The sequence below is a fragment of the Helicoverpa zea genome, chromosome 29 (genome assembly GCF_022581195.2).
Source record: "Helicoverpa zea isolate HzStark_Cry1AcR chromosome 29, ilHelZeax1.1, whole genome shotgun sequence".
Lineage (NCBI taxonomy): Eukaryota > Metazoa > Arthropoda > Insecta > Lepidoptera > Noctuidae > Helicoverpa > Helicoverpa zea.
The window spans coordinates 596794-620161 of NC_061480.1; the positions used below are offsets into that span (position 1 = coordinate 596794).

Here is a 23368-nt window from a genome sequence, read left to right on the forward strand (position 1 = left end):
AATTTTCGTTATTCACGTCTTATTTTTTTAGGGAGAGTGCATACTTTATAAAAATCATAGTCACAAATAGATAGAAAATATGATGCTCAGACTCCACTTTGTAACTTTTGAAATTCCATGTACAAGGTAATCCAGTAATGAGCCAAATCTTTTCTCTTAAAATATCCACCCATTTGTACTTAGGCAGTATTTTATATTTTTTAAATGGAGTGCATGTTCTCAAGTCATTTCTTTTATACAAGACATTTAATGGTTGCATTTTTTTCCAGTCATAGATATCTAATTCGAACTTGAAGTTTTTTGTATCGTTTTCACTATGATGCTGATTAGACTCGACATGAGAATGTGATATTTTGGATGCAGTTCTCGGGCTATTGCTTGAGGATGATGATGAGGATGACGAGGACGGACATACAGTTCGCTGCTTGCATTCAGTGTTTAGAAACTCCCTGAAATTTCTTTTCAGTGACATGTAAAGAGCTGCTGGTGTCATAAGATTATCCAAATCACTTGCAATTTTATCAAATAAAGGGTCATTCAGTTTAACATCCAGTAGTTTGTCGGCATATTTCATAAAAACTTATCTCTGTTTTGATTTCTCAACAAAAGATTTTCGTCCAGCTTTACCCATTTTTGCTGCAATAAAAGCAATTGATAATATAATACAAAGGTTAAACATCCGTTGCCTGCATCACAAACAAAATATACATACTGAGGTACTACAAATTATTGCTATGTAAGTAGGTACATATTAAGGGCAAGAACTTTTCTTAATTAATAATTTTATAACGAAGAAAAGTCGTCGTTATTTGACAGACAAAGATGCAGCGACTTATTTTAAAAAGATTTCGGTCACTAACGGTCAGCACTTCTATGAAAGAAGTGTGCAATTATATTTTGCAGCTAAATTAAAAGCTAATGTAAGTTATTAAGCTAAGAATATTTTTAAGAGATGACCACTTTTGAAGTGAAATGAAATCACATTAAAATGTGGCAGAGACTTCATGAATTTCATGTAATTTTATATATACTTAATAATTATAAGGACGCAGTTTATTACTTTATACAAGTCATCATAAAATTGAAAAAAAATAAACTTACCGCAGTCGATTTGGATCCCTCTGCAATACACTTTTTGGTGGTGAGTTCCAACAAACAGTGGGCACAACTGATAACTAAGCACTTTTAGACACTTCTGGATTTATAATGATAATTGTCTCAGTAACTTAGTAGTATGAAAATCACGGGAATTAAATACGTACGAGTACCTATACACTTCAAAATTCAGCACAGGAATTTATTTGCAACAAAAAATATCGTTTTTTAAACCGCTTGCGACAAATATTTTTAACAATAGATTGAAAACAAAAGAGATTATTTTTCTGGAATCGTTCCCATCATAAAACACCTGCGGAAAGTCAATGAAACTATTTTTTTATCAGTAAACGGGTACTTTAAAGAATTAAGAACAATGGACATCAATATGACCGCAAAACGAACCGCATATTTGTTCAGAATACAAAATTAACAACATGCCTTTGTACTAATGTAATCATGGTACTCTACTAGTATGCACTCTCCCTAAAAAAATAAGACGTGAATAACGAAAATTTCGAATATGTGAAAATGCATGGACACCCTACTCTCATACAGTTTCATACCACTGTGTTTTTGTAAATATCTCCTAAAATATGAATGCTGCAGTTAAATTCGCTATATTTATTCAAACTAGGTTACGTTACCCATCGATTAGTACTCTAATTAAGCTTAAACCTACTTTTGATAACGAGAAAAACGAAATTGTATTTTAGGCATATTGCCGTCCGCGCGGCCAACTAAAATCGACTCTAACATATTATTGAACCTACTTTCTAGTAATTTTTTGTCTTTTTTCGCTGTAACAAATTAAAGACTAATTTTCTATACACATTAGCCTCTATTAATTTGGTACCTACGGTGATATACTTACCTACTCATAACCTGAAAACTTAACATTGCATAACTTTTTGTTTATCTACGTTTTGACCTTTTTTATTTTTGTAACAAATTTAACAAATTAAGACCTTTCTTTTGATGTATCATTCGTCTATCTGCATTGTATAGTTTCTGAGTAATCACGGGCGATGACTACGGCAAGTGGCGGTTCTAGCGGCCAACTGTTCTTTGTCATAGCGTCTTGGTTTTTTTTTGTAACAAATTCAGGAAAAGAGGAGTGAAAAGTAACAAATTACTACTAATTCCTGGCAAAGTTTCATCAAAAATTATGAGGTGGCCGCGCGGTCGAAATGGACACTGAAAATTGACATTGAATTTTATACGTTTTTTTTATATATCTCCTTAAGTGCTTTATAAAGCCATATAATATGTATTTTTTTATTTAGCTTAGGAAATTTTCTATCGTTTAGTAATAAAACATGTGCCGTCTTACCACAAAAACTTTTAAACGTCAGTTTATGCCTTGTCTAAAAAAATGTCAAATTATGACGTTGACATATGGTTCATTTTGCAGCCAAAATTTTATTAGACAAGTGTAAAACAGGGTTTAACGTTTTTGTAGTAAGGCCCGTGTAGTTTACCATTGAAAATTTTGAGAATTAGCTGGCGAAAATTTTTTCGAGAGATAATTTCAAGCCTTTTTTTTTCTATGTTTAAGACTATTTTTTTCAATAGGTTTTTTCATATTCTCCGGTCAATATTCTGGACTACTCACTGTAAAATTTTCTGATCTATAGTATGTATCCAGGCCTCTTACTACCCGTCGAAAAAACTGATGTTTTCGAAGTGCGGAGCCTTAAGACTCAATAATAGTAATCTATGACGAAAGCTTGGACGCTCGCATAGTGCACACAAGTCTAGTTACGGCGCTGGGTCATCTCCCGAGCCTTTTCCCAACTATGTTGGGTTCGCCTTCCAGTCTAACCGGATGCAGTTGAGTACCAGTGCTTTACAAGAAGCAACTGCCTATCTGACCTCTTCAACCCAGTTACCCGGGCAACAAGAATGAAGGTTAAGGAAAATAAAAAATACACACCTATTATCACAAATTTTTATTAAAAAAAAAATCAAAAATTTACACAGTATTTGCGACTTACTTAAAAACTAAGAAAATGCAAAACAACTGAGAATTTTATTCATTACAATCAGAGTACGATGTGAATCAAAGAAGTGTTTTGATTACTTACTTAGGATGCGTACACAAATGATGATGATGTCCTCCTAGCCGATTATCGGCTACGGCGGCTGTTCTCATGTAAGGAGATTAGCCAACTGCGCAGGACATATTATAGTGCACGAGAAATTGCGCAGACACAGGTGCACTCCCTATTCCTTCACTCTCATAGCCCGATGGGACGGGAATCCGACACGACCGGAAAGAGATCAGGCGCAGGACCGACATTTACGTGCTCTCCGATGCACGGGTGAATCAATCACCAACTTCCAGGCTTCGGGCTGCTTTGTGAAAGTCTTCTAAAACCCACAAAGCGATTTCGGCCCGACTCGGGAATCGAACCCGAGACCTCGTGCTCAGCAGCCACACTTGCGACAACTAGACCAACGAGGCAGTTAAAAGCGTAAGCGTACACAAATAAACCTTACCCGAGAAATACTTTTTAAAATAAAAACAAGTTATTTAAAGTCTTATACCGGAATATCCAAACTAATATTATAAATAAATGCGAAAGTAACTCTTGTCTGTCTGTCTGTCTTTTCTTCACGCCTACTGACTGAACCGATTTGTGTGAAATTTGGTACAGACATAGTTTGGAACTTGAGAAAGGTTTTTATTACAAACAATAAAAAATATTCCGGACATACAGCGCCATCTATTCCGTGAGATTGAGAACTATGTGGGTAAACAAATCTGCCGGAAGCCACTATTCCACGCGAACGAAGTCGCGGGCAAAAGCTAGTATATAATAAGTAAGTACGCCTACACTTTAGACATTTCAATAAACTTCTATATAGATAAGAATGGAAATAATAAGTTGAGCGGTTTGTCAATGCTAGCTGATTCCCTCTTCCTCTACAGTTATATCTTCCTGTTTCACTTGCAGTAGCATCGAGTCCCTGCAACAATGTAGCACATGTTTGTGTTACTTAATTACAAAAAACCGGTCAAGTGCGAGTCGGACTCGCGCACGAAGGGTTCCAGAGCAAAAATGAGCAAAAAAATCACGTTTGTTGTATGGGAGTCCCCAAAATATTTATCTAATTCTAGTTTTCAGTATTTTGAGATACAGCCTGGTGGCAGACGGACGAACGGACGGACAAGTGAAAACAATAGGGTCTCGTTTTACCCTTTGGATACGGAACCATAAAAATGTAAAATTAGTGTACCTAATAAAGAATATCTATCTATCTATCCAACGCCACGACGGCTGTTCTCACTTAAAGAGATCAGCCAGCTGCGCAGGACATATTACAGTGCACGAGCATTTGCGCAGACACAGGTGCACTCACTATTCCTTCACTCTCATAGCGCGACGGGACGACATAGGGTGACAACTTACCGAGCGTGCACATGTGGTGCTGGTTGAGATATAGTTGTCTGTTTGTCTCGTCGCACTATGTCATCGCGGCACGTCTCCACAGCAGAGCTATTTGCACTGTAACTAATATAATGTAGGTAATATATAATTTGAAGGGTAATTTCGGCTACGGCGGCTGCTCTCATATAAGATCAGCCAGCTGCGTAGGATATATTATAGTGCACGAGCATTTGCTTGGACACAGGTGCACTCACTATTCCTTCACTCTCATAGCGCGATGGGACGGACTATAATATGTCCTGCGCTGGCTGATCTCCTTACATGAGAACAGCCGCCGTGGTCGATAATCTGCTAGAATATCATCATTTTTATACTATATTCTTGTATTTACTTACTTGATATCTAGACTGTGAGGTACATCTGGCGGCTCTGGTTTCGGTATACACACACTGGACTGATCTTCCGTCTCTTCGGGCGCAGACACTGCTTCCATAACACTAGAAAAAAATAATTAAATAATTCGGTTAACCTTATTTTTATATAACTATGTACAGTTAATCTGTCAAAGGCCAACAGGCACAAATATATGGAGGTTTGCCTAGGAACGTACAATAACATGCTATATACCATTGCAAAGGAATTTTTACGTGCTTCAACTTTTATGAAGGCGAGAAGTCCCAAATCATTGTGTGAAAAAAGATACATCAACAAAGTCAGACTTAACTAACATTAATTAATATAATATGAATGAGAGCTAGTGTAGTATATAATTTATTTAATACTAGCTTCCGCCCGCGGCTTCGCCCGCGTAGAGTTCGGTTATATCGCGTTTCCAAGAGAATTCTTCAAAAGTCCGGGATAAAAACTATCCTATGTTCTTTCTCAAGGTCAACTCTATCTCTGGGAGGTAGGGATCCATTGCATAATGTGTTGGTACTCACGTATAATAAGTTATATGTTCATCTTGTTCTTCCTTTATAATTATTGTTTCCTCTTCGCTGTCTTCAAGAGGGCTGAAAACATAAAAAAAATAATGATTTTCAAAAATGTAACTCACTGTACTCCATTTGAGTGGGAACTGAACTAAAGATAAACAATCTTGGCAGGACTTTTTCACAAATACATAGTAAATAATTAAAGGGAAATTATAAGTCCAGCCACAAAATTATTTATTGGACACATGATTAAACTTCTAATTTTATAACTAAGCAACGGGGAAATGACATAGCCTCTAATAAACTAATTCTTAACTTTTTTACAACGCCAACTAAATATTCTATAGAAAGCATCAAGTAAAGGTCATCAATTATTGTGACTTGTCTTTCTTATTTATACACTAGCTGTTGCCCGCGACTTCGTCTGCGTGAGCAATATAGAATTTCCAATTTCGTTTAATTAATCATTCATTGCTCAACCCCCGTAGGTGATAGCGTGATAATATATAGCCTATGTGTTGAACCGGCCCCTAGGTAATAGTCATGCAAAATTTGATTTAAATCCATGCAGTACTTTTTGAGTTTATCCGGGACAAACATACAGACAAACAGACATACAGACAAAAATTCTAAAAACTACATATTTGGGTTCAGAATCGATTATGGATCACCCCCAAGTATTCTTTTAAAAAAATATTCAATGTACAGTTTTGACTTTCCTATCATTTTATTATATGTATAGATTGTTATCTAATTTACTAACTCGGCCTCATTTTTAGCATATTGCCATTTATAACCTTCAATTAAAAAACATTGTATTAAAAATTGAAGTTAGTGACGAAAACGAATCGCTGCAAAACCGACTCCACGTAGTCTTGTCTGCCCTACCCCTAGAGTGCAATTCAAAACCGCGTAGGCGCGGAGGGGCGAGGCGGCCTGCGAGCTGAGGCGCAAGCCGAAGACATCTAATGATAAAGAGATATCTAATGATATCTCTTCCAGCAGACTCGTAGTAGGAGAGCTAGAATGCTTTCGAGAGATAGTTAAATACTAATACTCACTTAGGTTCTAAGGTGGGTTTCGTAGCAACGTACACATCCGGTTCATGTCTGGAAATTATAAAATATTCCTTTATCTATAGGCTACTATTTATCCGCGTGCGCAGAGTAGTTCCTACGAGATGCGGGCCAGACAGACATACTTTTAGCAGAAATTTAGAAAATGTATTATCTGTATTATTTTATGTTCTAATATAATAAAGAGGGAACATTTTTTTGTAGCCCAAAGGCTCCGAAACTATAGAACCGATTTGGAAAATTCTTTCACTGTTGGAAACCTACACTCTCCCCTATCAACATAGGTTATATATTTTATCCCGGTGCGGGCAGTAGTTCCCACAGGACGCGAGTGAAACCGCGGGATATCAGCTAGTTACAATATACAGTTGCTACTCACAATGCTTCTTCTATCTGTTCGGCCTCATTCACGTCGTCATATTCACTGAAATAACAAACAAAATATATTTAAACAGGTATTTACTAACGGCCGTTGTTTGTTTGGTTGTAATGGATAAAGTCAAAAACTACTGGACCGATTTTAAATATTCTTTCACCATTTGAAAGCTTATTGTGAGTAACATAGGCTATATTTTATCCCGGTGCGGGCAGTAGCTCAAACGAGACGCGGGTGAAACCGCGGGAAAACGGCTAGTTAGAGATAAAATTTTGATACATAGCCCATATTGATACACAGCCCCATACAAGTTTTTTTTATTTTTATAACTAAATTATATTCTTTACAACAACCCCTTTCATTTAATACCCATATCATGGGGGCGCATTTCAAATAACTAATCCGCCATCTTGGATGTCCGCCATATTGGATTTAAGCCAATGATGGATGTTGGGGCGTCTACGGACTGACCGAGCCGAGCGCTGCTTGAACCGATCCTCCCAAAACACGTCATGACAAGATGGTCACCAATCCATGGACTGGCCAATCGTTGCTTCACCTTATGATCGATTGATACTCGCGTCCGTTACGTAGCCACGGGCTCATCGGTCGATATCAAATATACATAATTATCCAACTTATGAACGTCGCACTTTTTGAACGTTAAAAATTAACAAAAGACAGCCCCCAAAATGCCCATCCTTCACCACTTCCTATGCGTTTTTCCTGGGAAGAAGAAATGGCGCAACAAACTGCCCAGCAACGACAACAAATGGAAGATGATACAAAGTCAGAGTTCACAAGTTCCTCACCTCTCGTGTTCAGTTCTAGGTCGTTTCCTGGGCGGGTGTTCGTCAGCGGCGCGAGTGTCAGCCTCCTCGCTAAGTATGTCAAGCACGTCGGGCTCCGAGACGCCGGTGGCGACGGCCGTGCGCTGCCTGACCCTGCTCAGCGGAGACCAGTCCGTCTCCGGGTGCAAGCTCTTCAACTGTTCGTACTCACGCTCCAAGAAGTGGTATACCTTCGCTATTATTGATCTCACTTGTTTCTGTGAAAAAATTCTCGTCATCTAATGCCCCTATTACAATTGTATTAATGGTCGGCGCAGAATGTTTTCTTCTTCCATACTTTCTCTACTTTCACACAATCCATCGTCACATTGATGTTCATACCTTTCTTACATCATGAACCTCATTCTTCCAAAAAAAAATTTATCAATTTATGTACTTATACTACTTATACTTTATATATAATTTTTATATAATTTTTGCAACCTTGGAACTCGCGCGATGTTTCGTACAGCCAAAAGTGTGAAAACTAGAAAGCTGAAGAGTTTGTTTGTTTCCTCAAACGCGCTATTCTCAGGAAATACTGGTGCGATTTGAAAATTGTTTTAGCCCATTTATCGTTGCCTTTTTTTATCCGGGTTCTTGGAGAAGTTGCCACGGGAAGCGGCAACCAACTGACAGAAGCTAGCCATAAATAAAGCTATTGAGAAAGTCACTTACATGTTGAGTCTGTGTTGCTAGGAAAGAGTCGGGAAGCTCCGAGGAGCACTTCGGACAAACCTGCGGGATTTTCTCCTCTTGTTGGATCTGTCAACAAAATATGTATAAATAAAACTTTTGAGCTCAAACTTTTTGTCATTGCTCTTGTTATTTTGCGAACTCTTAGGCCCAAGTTCACTGACAGCATTAAAGTCAGTTTTCTTAAAACATTAACTTTATATATTTTTTTGGGAACAAATATAATGACTTAATAAAATGCTTTGATACCCTTAGTTTTGTAACCAGAAATATCTACTGAACACCAGAAAAATAAAGTCTAAAAATGTAATAGTACCAGCTATTTTAGTCACGACTTCACTTTAAATTGTATTCGACCACCAAATTTAGTAAATGATCACCAACTCTTGACGACCAAATTAATGTATTATTTTTGCCTAAATAAGTCACTGTGATTGCCATAAAATGTAGGCTTATTACCAAATAAAGTATTATGATGCCATATTAAGTTATGTGTCCGGCTTGCAATGCATGCGTGAGTGTCAGTATGACGAGTGACAGAGGAAAATGGAAGAAAATGACATATTGCACCGACCCCAAGTAAAATTGGGAACAGGGCAGGAGAAAGAAGAAGAAGAATGTGTTTCTCAATACACTCCCTCGAAAACACACTCTTATCGCACTGTTTAGTTAGAGGCATGCAATAGACAATTTTCCACCCTAGTGCAGGATAAGGGTCCCCATAATCTTATTACATTTATTGTATCAGGCCGAACTTATTTTTTTGGAGTCAGTTTACTTAAACAGGATAGCAAGATGTAAAAACTTTGATTATCATTTTATATTAAAACGCTAGTATAATTTTGATGATCATTTACTACTTTTAATAAACCATTTACTACTTTTAATAGGATAGCAGAATTTAAAAATTTTGGTTATAATCTTACATTAAAATGGTGGTTTAATTTTGGTGATCATTTACTATTTTTGGCTTACGCATGATTTATTTTGGAGTAATTTCACTTAAATAGGATAGAAAAATGTTAAATCTTTGGTTATAGTTTTACATTAAAATGCGAGTTTCATTTTGGTGATCATTTACTATTTTTGTCTGCTATTTGTTACTATATCTGGTGATCAGTTAAACATAAGCCATTTTTTTTACTAGGATAGTTTTTTTATATGCATTATAAATATGTATGTAAATAAAAGTTATCTATACATATACTACCTATACTGTAAACATTTACTATATAAGACATTTATTATATCCTAATTTTCACGTTCAATTTTCAAAATGGTTTATTTTAGAAAACCGGACGTTTATGTTGTCAGTGAACTTGTGAACCTCAAATAAAAACAAAAGACGTTCGTCGGGAACTAAACGTTGTTCTCGTTTCTGAAGTGAAAAGTTACGCGTGTCACACGAGAGCAAAGTTTGAATCACTCGACTCGCTCAGGATTCTACTTTAGAATCACTGGCTACGCTCGGGATTCAAACATAAGCACTCAGCAAACAACAATTTTGCTCAATGGTAATATAAATATTATTTTTTTCATGACAATTTTCAGTTAGACATCAGCTGAATCTGCCTCAAGGGGCCAATGCAAAGATGAAATGCTTTCAGGAGGGAGTGTAACACGCATGCGCCGTTCTCTAGGGATTAAACAAGAAATAAAATTAATAACAAATCATTTAATATTTATTACAAAAGAACTTTTTATTGCACATTTTTTTTTAACAAACGACCTGGTTTGCATTTCGTTTTTTGTTAATATGGTATGCCTATGTAACGTTTTTTTTTGTATCCTTGTTTATGTAGGTATAGGATAAAAATGTTCTTCATCTTCACAAGTGGTACAGTTCTTCTCGAGATTTCAAGCTGAGGTACAAACGACATTTACGTGCTCTCCGATGCACAGGTATATATGAATTTTATTCAGTGCGAAAACTTTGTCAACTGAAATTACTGATGATGTAGACATGTTCTGTTAATGATTCTGGACCACCAGGTTTTTTTTTTGCACTGCTTAAAATTCATTCTTGTGTATAATTGTAACCATAATTTTGAAAATGTCAGACATTACCTGAACTTCAGCACTTTGGTCAACAGTAGCTGCATCAGCAGGGCTGTCAGAGCCGATGATGAGAGAGGCTGATGGTTTAGGTAAATCAACCAAATACCTTTTAAGATCATGCTCACTTTGAACTACATCCTTGAGGGCTTTATTTACTCTGTAACAAAAATAAAACTAATAGATAGAAAGAAAGAAACATTTATTTGCTTAGAACATAGGTGGTACCAGTTTTTACAATGGTGTCTGTTGAACAGTTGTCTAAAATAAAAAAAAAACGGCCAAGTGCGAGTCGGACTCGCGCACGTAGGGTTCCGTACCATCCAAACTATTATTCTATATACATACATATATTTATAGATATCGAGCAAAAATGAGTATGGGAGCCCCCCGAAATATTTTTTTTTTTTTTTGTTTTCAGTATTTGTTGTTATAGCGGCAACAAAAATACATCATCTGTGAAAATTTCAACTCTCTAACTATCACGGTTAATGTGATACAGCCTGGTGACAGACGGACGGACGCACGGACGGACGCACGGACGGACGGACGGACGGACAGAGAAGCGAAAACAGTAGGGTCCCGTTTTACCCTTTGGGTAAGGAACCCTAAAAATGACAAATTATGACGTTGAAATAAGGTCCGTTTTGCAGACACATTTTTTTTTGACAAGTGTTCAACAGAAAGAAAGAAAGAAAGAAAATATATATGTAAATAGGAAAACGTTTTACCTAGTTTCATCCTGTTGTTGCACCTCAACGGCCAACGCATCATGTAACGGTATATTTTTCGTTTTCCTGAAAAAAACAAATGTAGGTATACATACACATCTTAAAATAGAAACTAAACTATAGCAACCACAAATCTATACTTATAATAAATCTGTAGAGAGGTCAATTCTGTACACTGAATATATTTCCAAAATAACTATCAGGGGGTGATTAGTGATCGATACTGATGCCAAAAATGCAATCAGTAAAATTTTTGTCTGTCTGTCTGTCTGTATGTTCGTTATAGAAACAAAAACTACTTGACAGATTTTAACGAAACTTGGTACAATTATTCTTCATACTCCTGGGCAGGTTATAAGATAATTTTCATCACGCTGCGATCAATAGGAGCAGAGCAGTGAAGGGAAATGTTGGGAAAAAAGGCGAAGTTACTCCATTTTTTAAGCTTCCGTCGCGTGTGCAGCCTTAGTGGTTAAAGCTACACATGTATAACGGAAATGTTCTCCTTAAAATTATGTAAAAAACATCCCATGACAGCGTATGTCTGTTATGGACCAAGTGATAAATTGAGCAGTATACATAATGCCCGGTCATTATGAAAAATGCCCAATATGAGAGCGCAATTTGATAATAATTATTCAAATAATCAAATTGACCGGGCACTATACATATTGCCCGTGACCTTTTGGGCAAAGTAATACAAGCAAAGTAATAACATATTTATATTCATTTTTTTATTGTTATTGCCATTTAATTTAAAATAAACTAAATATTAAACCACTTAAATAATCAGCCTCATGATTTGGATTAATTATGAAGGACTTCTGCCTTAAAAATCCACTAGTTTTTGCATTTAAAAGTTAAGGAAAGTCATATTTAAAGGGTGCTTATTAAACAGGCTCCTTTTTATAATATAATTATTCGCCCCGAATAATGTATGTTGCCTTCTAAATTACTAAGTCAGCCACAATTAACGAGCATCTAAATAATACTATCTCAGCCACTCGTTATCTTCTAAGTAAACCGCTCTAAATACAACTCCGCATGATGGTTATTTTTTAGCATCTAAATTTGTAGCATGCGTTCTAACAGTAAACTTCTAAAATACTATTAAATGACATCATAAAATTTATTTATTTAGCTTCTAATTTTTTAACTCAGTACGTTTAAAATGTAAGCAAGCAACATGCAGCAAGCATGGCTTCTGTCACGGCTCCGGTGCTGCGGGGCTCCGGCGGTCCCATGCGAGCTTATCGTCGCAGATGGTTTTCACGCTCACCGCCGCAGCTTCGGCTTGCTGGCCGGCTCAGCCGGCCAGCCTCAGCCGCGTCGGCGAGCGTTAAAACTACCTGCGCCTCAGCTCGCAGGCCGCCTCGCCCCTCCACACTTACGCGGTTTTGAATTGCACTCTAGGGGTAGGACAGACAAGACTACGTGGAGTCGGTTTTGCAGCGATACGTTTTCGTCACATCATCCTCCGAGCCTTTTTCCCAAACTATGTTGGGGTCGGCTTCCAGTCTAACCGGATGTAGCTGAGTACCAGTGCTTTACAAGGAGCGACTGCCCTATCTGACCTCCTCAACCCAGTTACCCGGGCAACTGTTACGTGGGATACGTTTTCGTCACTAACTTCAATTTTTTGCTTTATTATCAAATTGCCCAACTGTCATGTAGCAATATAATAATGCCCGTGCAATGTGATAAATAATGAAGTTAAGATAGTTATTAATCACTTGGCCCGATAAAGCTAGACATTATTCATAATGCTCGGGCATTATTAATAATGCCCGAATTAATCACATGGTCCATAACATGTCTACCTTTTGTGGTTGACTTACAATAACACGTGTAACTCTCGATAGCTTAGTAGTTCGGAGGTTTCTGATTATATTTGTCTACTATTACGTTTCTAACACTCTCACTCACACTAAATAAAAAAGGTTAAAATTATTACCTATTCAATAAAAAAAGAATCATATAAATCGGTGAAAAAAAAAACAAAGTTATACATAAAATAAGGTAATAAGCCATCGCGCGTGAATATGTATACTAATATTATGTGAGGTACGCTTCGCTACACCACCCACAACATGGGATTGAAGACCGCTCGCGCCGAACGCGTTATATTTACGTTCGTGCTATCTCGCTCGCGCGCGCATCTGTCTCGTTTCTTTTAGGTACTCACAGAGTCTTATCAGAGCGTTCTTATTGGACAATCGCGCGACGCTCTCGCTTGAGCGTTAACACTACTTCGGCCCCTGTTATTTTAGACTTAAGCTCGTTCTGTATTTACAAAATATACGATACACTATACTCTTCTACTTTACACCATCATTGCTGTTTTATTTATCAACTTTACCAGCATTGCTGCTACATTTTGGTGACCCCGAGAGAAAAATGATGGAACACAAGCAAGAAGTTAGCGAGCCTACAGAACTCGCTGTCGTCTCCGTGCAGTCGCGTCTCCTTCCCTTCTGGCGTGAATATCCTCGCATGTGGTTCATTCAATTCGAAGCCGTCGTCGAGCCGCAGAAGACCAGTGACGAAAACAAATATCGTTACGTCCTGGGCCAACTACAACCGACCGACCTTCAACATGTCACAGACATCGTGATCAAGCCGCCAGAAACTAAGAAGTACGAGGCCATCAAACAACGCCTTCTCTCCGTGTACGAGCAGTCCGAGGTGAAAAACTTTAAGAACCTCATCAGCGGATTGGAACTTGGACACCAAAAACCGTCTCAGTTGCTACGACGTATGCGCGAACTCGGCGGCAACATGATCACCGAAGATGGCATCAAGATTGAGTGGATGAACCACCTTCCGCCGCAAATGCGAGTTGTGCTGTCTGTGAACACAGATTCATCACTCGATATGCTCGCGGCAATGGCAGACAAGATGATGGAATATTCCGAGTCGGCAAATATCGCAGCTGTCTCTTCATCTCAACCAGATTCTGCGGCAGTAAACCAGCAAATCATGTCCGCGCAGATACAAGTTCTATCAAAACAACTCGAGAATCTGACACTCGAGATCTCCGAACTTCGTAGCCGTGGAAGACCAAACCATCGCCGTTATCAGCGTTCCCGCTCAAGATCAAAGTCCACTGCAAGGCATCAACACGATCCCAATCGAGTATGTTACTACCACTACCGATTTGGAGATCAGGCAAGACGCTGCGTGTCACCGTGCGCTAGGCGAAATCAAAAGAAGTCGGAAAACTAGAAGAGGCACCGACCGTGGCGGACGTCGGTGTAACTACGACAAGTAACCGCCTATGTGTCTTCGATCGCAACACGAATCACCGTTTCCTCGTTGACACCGGTGCGGATATCTCCGTCCTAGCCGCCACCCCAATACATAAGAAGAAATGTTCGCCAACATCATACAAACTATACGCCGCGAACAGTTCACCAAACAATACCTACGGCGAGAAAGATCTACAAATCGACCTAGGCCTCAGAAGACGATTTCGCTGGTCATTTGTAGTCGCAGATGTCAAAACATCGATACTCGGAGCTGACTTCCTTCGCCACTTCAAACTCCTCGTCGACTTGCATCAAAAGAAGCTAATCGACAAGGTGACACAACTATCGATAAACGCCGTAGAAATCTCGTCGATGCAACAAGCCGTTTACGTACTTAGCAACAAGCAGACATATCAAGACATACTCAAGCAATATCCAGATCTACTGCGACCTATGTCCTTGAAAACGCCCGCTAAACACAACGTCGTGCATCACATCGAGACTACGGGACAACCTGTCTTCGCCCGTGCTCGCCCCCTGCCGCCCGACAAATACAAAGCGGCTAAGGACGAATTCGAACGCATGATGGAAATGGGCATATGTCAACCTTCCAAGAGCCCGTGGGCCAGCCCACTCCATGTGGTAAAGAAGAAAGATGGCAGTCTACGAGTGTGCGGCGACTACAGACGTCTAAATTCAGTCACGCTACCAGATAAATACCCGATTCCGCGCATACAAGACTTCACCTATCAACTACACAATAAGAAGATCTTTTCAAAACTCGACATGAAAATGGCCTACTACAAAATACCAATAAACAAAGAAGACGCTCAGAAAACGGCAATCATCACACCCTTCGGGTTGTTTGAATTCACCTGCATGCCGTTTGGCCTACGTAACGCTAGTCAAACTTTCCAACGATTCATGCACGAGGTTCTGCGCGGCATCGAGGGATGTTTTTCATACATCGACGATATCTTGTTGTACTCAGATAACGAACAAGAACACAAGGAATTACTGCATCGAGTTCTTGACCGCTTGAACAAATACGGCGTATCACTCAACGTAAACAAATGTGAATTTGCACAGGCGAAAATCAATTTTCTCGGCTATGAAGTAACAGCGGACGGCATAAAACCAACCGAAGAACGGATAAAAGTCATATCCAGTTATCCTCAACCGAAAACTATCATCGAGCTTCGTCGTTTCCTGGGCATGCTGAACTTCTACAGAGATTGTTTACCAAATCAAGCCGACATGCAAAGTGAACTCAACAAATATCTGCACAATGGGAAAAAGAATGACAAAACGCCTATCACGTGGACGCCGGCCGCCGAACAAGCATTTCAAAAATGCCGCCAAAGCATACTGGAATGTGCAACACTATCGCACCCTATCGCCGGCACCCCACTCTGCATCATGACGGACGCTTCTGACCACGGCATTGGAGCGGTGCTACAACAACGTGACAACGCAGCCTGGAAACCGCTAGCATTCTTTTCCAAAACATTGAGTGCTACGCAATCACGATACAGCACGTATGATCGCGAACTACTAGCGATCTACGCGGCTGTGAAACATTTTCGAAGACTCATCGAAGGCTGTGACGTCATCGTCTACACTGATCACAAACCGCTGTCCTATGCGCTCTCAAGGCCGCAAAGTAGCAGCGACACTCAGCGACGTGAGCGACAACTCCACTTTATCAGTCAATTCGTCAAGAACATCGTGTACGTAAAGGGAGAAGAAAACTCAGTCGCTGACGCCTTATCTCGTATTGACGAAATACAATGCCCGTCAAACATCGACTACGACAAGTTATCACGTGATCAAGATCAAGACGATGAGCTGAAACAATTGAAGCTGCAGCCGAATTTAAAATTCATCTCAGTTACTTTGCCTGGCACGCAACGACCAATCACGTGCGAGATGTCAACGTCCACGCTTCGCCCATACTTACCACCGGCACATCGTTTTGCTGCATTCAAAGCGCAACATGATCTCTGCCACTCTGGTATCAAGGCGACTAGGAAGCAAGTGACATCGAAGTTCTTCTGGTCATCCATGAACAAAGACGTAACAACGTGGACAAGAAACTGCGTCGGCTGTCAGCGAGCAAAAGTACATCGTCACGTCGTCACGCCGCTAGGAAGTTTCCCGCCATCTCAACGCTTCGAACACATACATATCGATATAGTCGGCCCACTTCGACTATCTTACGATTATCGATATTGTGTTACGATCATGGACAGATTTACAAAGTGGCCAGAAGCTGTACCAGTGCGCGAAATAACAGCTGAGATCGTCGCAAAAGCGCTGTATGAAAACTGGATTGCGAGATTCGGCTGCCCACTACGTATATCAACTGATCAAGGCAGGCAGTTTGAATCGTCGTTGTTCAGCGCGCTAATGAAGAAGCTCGGCATTACACGCATACGTACAACTGCATACCATCCGCAGTCAAACGGTCAAATAGAGCGCTGGCATCGTACGCTAAAAGCTGCGTTAATGGCTAGAGGCGCAACTACCAACTGGAGTGACGAACTTCCCACCGTACTACTTGGCCTCCGAACAGCGCTGCGTGAAGACAACAACCTAAGTCCCGCGCTAATGACCTACGGTTCTACGCTACGTGTGCCATCGGATTTCTTCGCGCCGACTACTACAATTAACATGTCGGACGAAGATTACGTACGCTGCCTCACACAAACGATGACGTCACTCTCACCTTCGTGCACTACCGCGAGAACATCAGCCAGTCCCTTCATACATAAGGACCTCGGTACGTGCACACACGTCTTTGTGAGGAACGATACCGTTCGAGCGCCGCTGACACCACCCTACGATGGACCGTATCCTGTGCTACAAAGACACGAAAAATTCTTCAAGATACAGCTACCGAATCGAGAGACAGTTGTATCGCTGGATAGACTGAAACCGGCATACATCTGCAACGAAAATGATTCGCCAAACACTACGTGTCCTACGAGTACACCGAGCATCGTGGATCCTGTACCTTCACAGCAACCCTACGTCACCAGGACCGGCAGAGTATGCAAGCCAAACGTACGCTTCGCTAAGGGGGGGGGTACTGTGAGGTACGCTTCGCTACACCACCCACAACATGGGATTGAAGACCGCTCGCGCCGAACGCGTTATATTTACGTTCGTGCTATCTCGCTCGCGCGCGCATCTGTCTCGTTTCTTTTAGGTACTCACAGAGTCTTATCAGAGCGTTCTTATTGGACAATCGCGCGACGCTCTCGCTTGAGCGTTAACACTACTTCGGCCCCTGTTATTTTAGACTTAAGCTCGTTCTGTATTTACAAAATATACGATACACTATACTCTTCTACTTTACACCATCATTGCTGTTTTATTTATCAACTTTACCAGCATTGCTGCTACAATTATAAAGCTGAAGAGTTTGTTTGTCTGTTTTTTGAACGCGCTAATCTCAGGAACTACTGGTCCGATTTGAAAAATTATTTCAGTGTTAAACAGCCCATTTATCGAGGAAGGCTATAGGCTACTTTTTATCTCGTTACGGGAAGTAGTTCCCACGGGATACGGGTGAAACTGCTGACAGAAGTTAGTCATGCTATAAGCACAGTATAAAGAACATACAGTAGGTCGACGCCTTCGATCTCGGGTAAAATGCCGACATCGTCTAGACTAGACAGTAACACATAGGATAGGGTTGTCACAAGTAAACAATATTTGTGAAATTATTTATTTATTGCAGACCAACATCGATAGCAGTATTATAAATAAAACAATATTATAGTTATTGGCAAGGATATTGAGCCCTGACCTTCACCTGCGTTCTGCGCGATTTATTGGTTTACTAGCTTTTGCTCGCAACTTCGTTCGCGTGCAGCCCCGGATCTAGGGGGGGGGCAAGCCGGGGCCCATGCCCCGGGCGGCAAATTCAGGGGGCGCCAAAATCAGGCGGCTGCCTGATTTTAAATCCTACATCACAGATTACTATAATAGTTACCTACAGGGCCGTCTTAACCTATGGTGCAGGGTGTGCGAATAACCCGGGCGCCTCGGTCTCAGGGGGCGCCACGGGACGCCCCACCACCAGAAAATTTCGATGAAATTACACCCGTTTGATAAGGAAGTTCCATTGTATCATGATACTGACAAGCAAAGTTTCAAAAAAAGTCGCCTTCGCTATGTTTAATTGATCATTTTGATTATTTTTCATAACATCCTCCAACTAAGTGAAAAAATTCTCGCTCGCTACTCGCGGTTAAATTACCGTTTCTGTACTGTTTTTCTGATGGTTTATTATTTTTACGCACCCAATCAACGAACACAAATAGCACTCGCTCTAATCACGGTTTCTTTTTATTTGTACATGATTCCCAGTTTAATTTGTGAGTCTTCAAACAAACAACTTAAAAAAGTTCGCGCTCGCTCCGCTCGCGGCTACTTGTTGCTTGACAATGTAGGTACTTTTGTGTCGTAGACTCAAAAAATTTCGCGCTCGCTCCGCTCGCGCAATGTTACACAGGCTTTGCCTTGTTGGCTTCATTAGTCTAATCCGCGCTATCTTACCTTTTATAAGTCAAATGTAGCGAAAAAAAATATTTATGGAGTCCTCAAAAACAAAAAAGCTTGCTACTTTACAGCGCTTTTTACCTACTTATTAACTTTTTGTGTACATTAATCTGTCTCCAGTAGCGGCTTTAGGGTAGGGCGCGGTTGGGCGACGGCCCAGGGCGCCGGACATAAATCTTTAAATCTTTATTGAATCATAAAAAAAAAATATTTGTTTACAATATCATATGACACTGGATCTCACACTAGGATTCCCTGTGTCGCAAGATCCAGTCTCTTCCGACAAGCAGGTTATCACAATACAAAAATAAAAATACAAATACAAGAAAAGTTAAGGAACAGAACAATTTTAGCCATTGCATGTAAGTGTATGTACACATACATTAATGTGTGTAATGACTGTGTGTGTGTGTGTGTGTGTGTGTGTGTGTGTGTGTGTGTGTGTGTGTGTGTGTGTGTGTGTGTGTGTGTGTGTGTGTGTGTGTGTGTGTGTAGGTGTATGAGGATGTGGGTGTGTGCAAGTGAGTAGTTTGCATAAACATGTGCTGCCAAGTTGCAAAGTGAGTTTTATTGAAGTCCTTTTAGTGTAGAGAACCACGCAAAAGGTCTTCGGTTTGTGCATACTCAAGAGTAACCAGCCATTCGCATACACATTTTTTACAGCGGGATCTAGTCAAATCTACAATGTTTAGTTTCTTGTTGATCTTTTGGTACAGGTGTGGCCCTTGATTCATGAAAGCTTTATTCCCAAATTTAAGTTTACTGGTGCTACGATTCCATATCCGACGTCTGCGTGTGCGGTGATCTGTCCTCTCAGTGGCTTTCGCCGTTTTATGAAATTTAAGTATGACAGATAGGATGTATAATTGGCGCACCGTTAATAATTTAGTTTCTCGATATAGTAAATTCGTGGGATATCGAAACTGTAACTTGTTGGACACTTTCAAAATGGCTCTTTGTGCACGTTCGACCTTTATTAGGTGACATTTGGCGGCTGCACCCCAACATAATATGCAGTAGCAGAGTATCGACTGACATAGAGTGAGGTATGTCATTTTGAGAGTTTTAGAGTCAGCGATTGCTCGTAGTTTTTTAAATATATAGAGTAGTTTCCTAACTCGGTTATTTACTGATGCTACCTGATTGCACCATGTCAAGTGTTGATCGATGATTACTCCAAGGTACTTAATATGATCAACCTGCTCAAAAACAGCGCATTGGCAGCTGCCTCTTATGTTATCTTTGCAAGTGTGTAATTTTACTGCGTACTGTGTAGGTGCAGTCGTCTTTTTAGTAACAGAGAAATTTACCGTTTTCGTTTTGGTGACATTCAAGGTGAGTAGATTTTGTTGCAACCATTTAAAAACTTCAGCCATTCCAACGTCAGCCGCATCGTAAGCCTCTTTCCAGGACTTACCATGGAAGATGATACAGGTGTCATCAGCGTACGCAAATACTTGCGCATTTTCTAGTTGGAGGGAGCAGAGTTCATTAACATACATAATGAATAACGTGGGTCCCAACACACTGCCTTGGGGTACGCCATAAGATACGCAAGCTGGATCACTTTCATACTCCCCTAAGCAGACCTTTTGATAACGTTCAGAGAGATAGGATATAAACCATTCCAAGGCAATGCCCCTTATACCCAGACGTTCCATTTTCTTCAGAAGTATTGGCCTTGAAACGGTATCGAAGGCTTTGGCAAGGTCAAGAAAGACGCCAACACACCTTTTCCCGTTATCTAGCTCGCTGACAATGTGATCCACAACGTTTGAGACAGCATCCTCCGTAGATCTGCCATTACGAAACCCATACTGATTCGTAGACAGTAATTGATGTTTCTCCAGGTATGATAGTAACCTCTTGTTGACCAATTTTTCTAATATTTTAGATAGTGATGAAAGCAGGGATATCGGTCTATAATTAGATGGCACCGTCGCATCACCAGCCTTGTAAATTGGGCAAATATTTGCACTCTTTAATTGCGCTGGAACTATCCCTGATGACAGACTTAAATTGCACAAATGTGTGATGGGACCAGTTAAACATTGTACAGAAAGTTTCAGAACCCGGTTTGTAATTCCGTCCCACCCAGGAGCAGACGCATTCTTTAAACTCATAATAATGGCTTTTACTTCTTCAGTATCGGTTGGTGCCATATAGAACGATTTCACAGGGGAAGGAGTTGTATTATCCAGTGTAGTCGTCAGATAAGCAAGTTCTGCCTCCGTTTTGTCCATTTGGGTCAAAGATTGATTGGCAAGTTGCACGCCAACATCTGCAAAATATCTATTTACCATGTTCAAGGAAGTTACCGGATCAGTATTTGTGTGCAACAACTTTAAGTTAGTAGATTTGCTTTTACGTAGATCGCATATTTTTTTTATAGCTTCCCAAGTTCCTTTGCAGTCTCCTTTTGATTTGTCAAGCATTTCCTTATCATAGGCATTTTTAAGGTTCTAAATGATATTGTTGCAATAGTTTCTGTAGTTTTTATATTTTTGTTGTAGAGAGTAGTTGTCCTTATTTTCTTCTTTTTTAGCTTTATAATGTAGTTCATCTCTTTTACGTACACATTTGAGTAGATTTTCAGTCATCCAGGGTTTTCTGATAGTTTTTGAATTTCGCAACAGGTCTTTTTTACAGTGCTGATTAATGATGTCTTGCAATGTGTGTATGAAATTATTTACGGCAGTAATAACATCACAAGAATTGAATATTGGTCCCCAATCTGTATTTTCAATATCTTTATGTATGCTGTCGTAATCCAGTCTTATTTTATATTTGTGTTGTACTGAAATAGGTACAGGACTAATGTTTTTATTAATACCAACCAGAAGGGTATCATGGTCAGTCAATGCTGACTGACAGATGACAATTTTAGTAGCTTTTTTGGTCCTTATTAGTGCGTGGTCAAGGCAAGATTGCTCACGTGTCGGAAGTTGGTGACCAGGGTAAAAGCCATGGTACCCTATGGTATCAAGATATTCACTAGCACGTTTATCTTCAGAACCCAGACTAATATCGATATTCATATCGCCTGTAATAACCATGGAATGTGAGTTAGAGGTTCGTAGTAGGAGATTTAAAGAGTCACAAAAGCGAGTGATGTTGTATATAGAGGGCGATCTATAGATAGCGATAATTGTTAGTTCCGAACCAACTGTAATGACTAAACAGTTTGCATCATTAAAGGACGGTTCTTGAATCGCGACATTTAGTTCAGATTTGTAAAGTACTGCCAGTCCATCGTTCTGGTTTATATATTTTTGGGAGTAGTGGCATTCATAACCATCAAGTTGAACTTTAGGAGTGGTTTCGCTTAGTCTGCATTCAGTCAGTATGATAATGTCGGGCAAGAAATTAAGCATTCTTAGAAATACAGAAAAGTGTATAAAGTTTTTCATTATGCTTCTTATATTTTGATTGACAATGGTGATCTGATTTTTAACGTTACCAAGATCATGCACACATTGTTCTGGGCGATTGTGTCTAGTACTAACAAATAATTCTGTGCTGTCAATGTCTCCTATTAAGTCTATTTGATTAGCCATTTTCAATTAGAATTGTGTACGTGATGCTATCATTAGCTCTTGTGTAATACAGATATATATTGAGATTTAGTGACAGAATATGTGGGAACATTGTTGCAGCCTTGTATATGAACGATGGGTATATGCAAAATTTTTTTTTCATACACTAAGGAAGTTAATAGTGCGTAGTAGATAGAAGAAAATTCAGTTATATTGAGCTCAAGTGTTATTATAACGTTGTAAGTGTATAAGGTGTTGTTGAGTAATGTGTGTTTTGTCATGGTAGTATGTGTCGTATGTTGTGCGTGATTTAATCTAATTTTATTATTATGATTCATTATACTTAAATTAAGAAACAGTTTAATACAAATGTAGATTTCATACAAGCATTGTTTTTTAACAATATATAATAAATGGTAGTTGACAAAAGAGGGCGACAATTTAGTTGCCACGTAGTTGCGCGATAGTGTTATAATTCTTGACAAGTATGTACTTTGCCCCTTCTTCTTTACGTAGGTATATTCTCCCATTTGCGATCCAGCAGAAACGATATTTTTCAGTTGCGGCGAAGTCTCGAGCAAGAAAGTGCAGGCGCCTTGATTTTGGTGTTAAATGGTCCGAGAAATATAGTGGAGTAGGAGTGCCGGTGATGCCCAAATGGGTGGAGTTTAGTTTACACGCTTGATTTTCTGAATTATACTGTTTTGTGAACCGTAGAAATTTTTCTTTGGCGAAAATATTTGTAAACTCCACCACAACAGTAGTGGTTATGGAACTCGATTTATAAGGTAGACGATATATATCTTTTATTTCATTACATGAGTTT

The 23368-nt window shown here is 39.6% G+C and overlaps 2 protein-coding genes across 3 annotated transcripts in view; one reads left to right on the forward strand and one right to left on the reverse strand.

Moving 5' to 3' along the window:
* Positions 1-3804: 3804 nt before the first annotated feature.
* The window catches only part of LOC124643978, a 44673-nt gene continuing 25109 nt past the window's right edge, over positions 3805-23368 (reverse strand). For both annotated transcript variants that reach the window (XM_047183125.1, XM_047183123.1), the window contains 10 exons: positions 11190-11255; positions 10471-10618; positions 8386-8472; positions 7690-7925; positions 6881-6925; positions 6487-6534; positions 5432-5503; positions 4886-4987; positions 4512-4613; positions 3805-4068 (listed from right to left, as the gene is read on the reverse strand). In XM_047183125.1, coding sequence (XP_047039081.1) covers positions 4005-4068; positions 4512-4613; positions 4886-4987; positions 5432-5503; positions 6487-6534; positions 6881-6925; positions 7690-7925; positions 8386-8472; positions 10471-10618; positions 11190-11255 — 970 coding nt within the window. In that variant the 3' untranslated portion in view covers positions 3805-4004. The remainder of the gene's footprint in view (positions 4069-4511; positions 4614-4885; positions 4988-5431; positions 5504-6486; positions 6535-6880; positions 6926-7689; positions 7926-8385; positions 8473-10470; positions 10619-11189; positions 11256-23368) is intronic.
* Positions 13560-14608, forward strand: LOC124643979. Its single transcript, XM_047183126.1, has one exon. The coding sequence runs from the start codon at positions 13587-13589 to the stop codon at positions 14412-14414; it is 828 nt and encodes a 275-aa protein (XP_047039082.1). The 5' UTR covers positions 13560-13586; the 3' UTR covers positions 14415-14608.

Excerpts from the sequence above, each read along its gene's own strand:
- LOC124643979 (XM_047183126.1), top strand. The coding sequence starts at position 13,587 with ATGATGGAACACAAGCAAGAAGTTAGCGAGCCTACAGAACTCGCTGTC.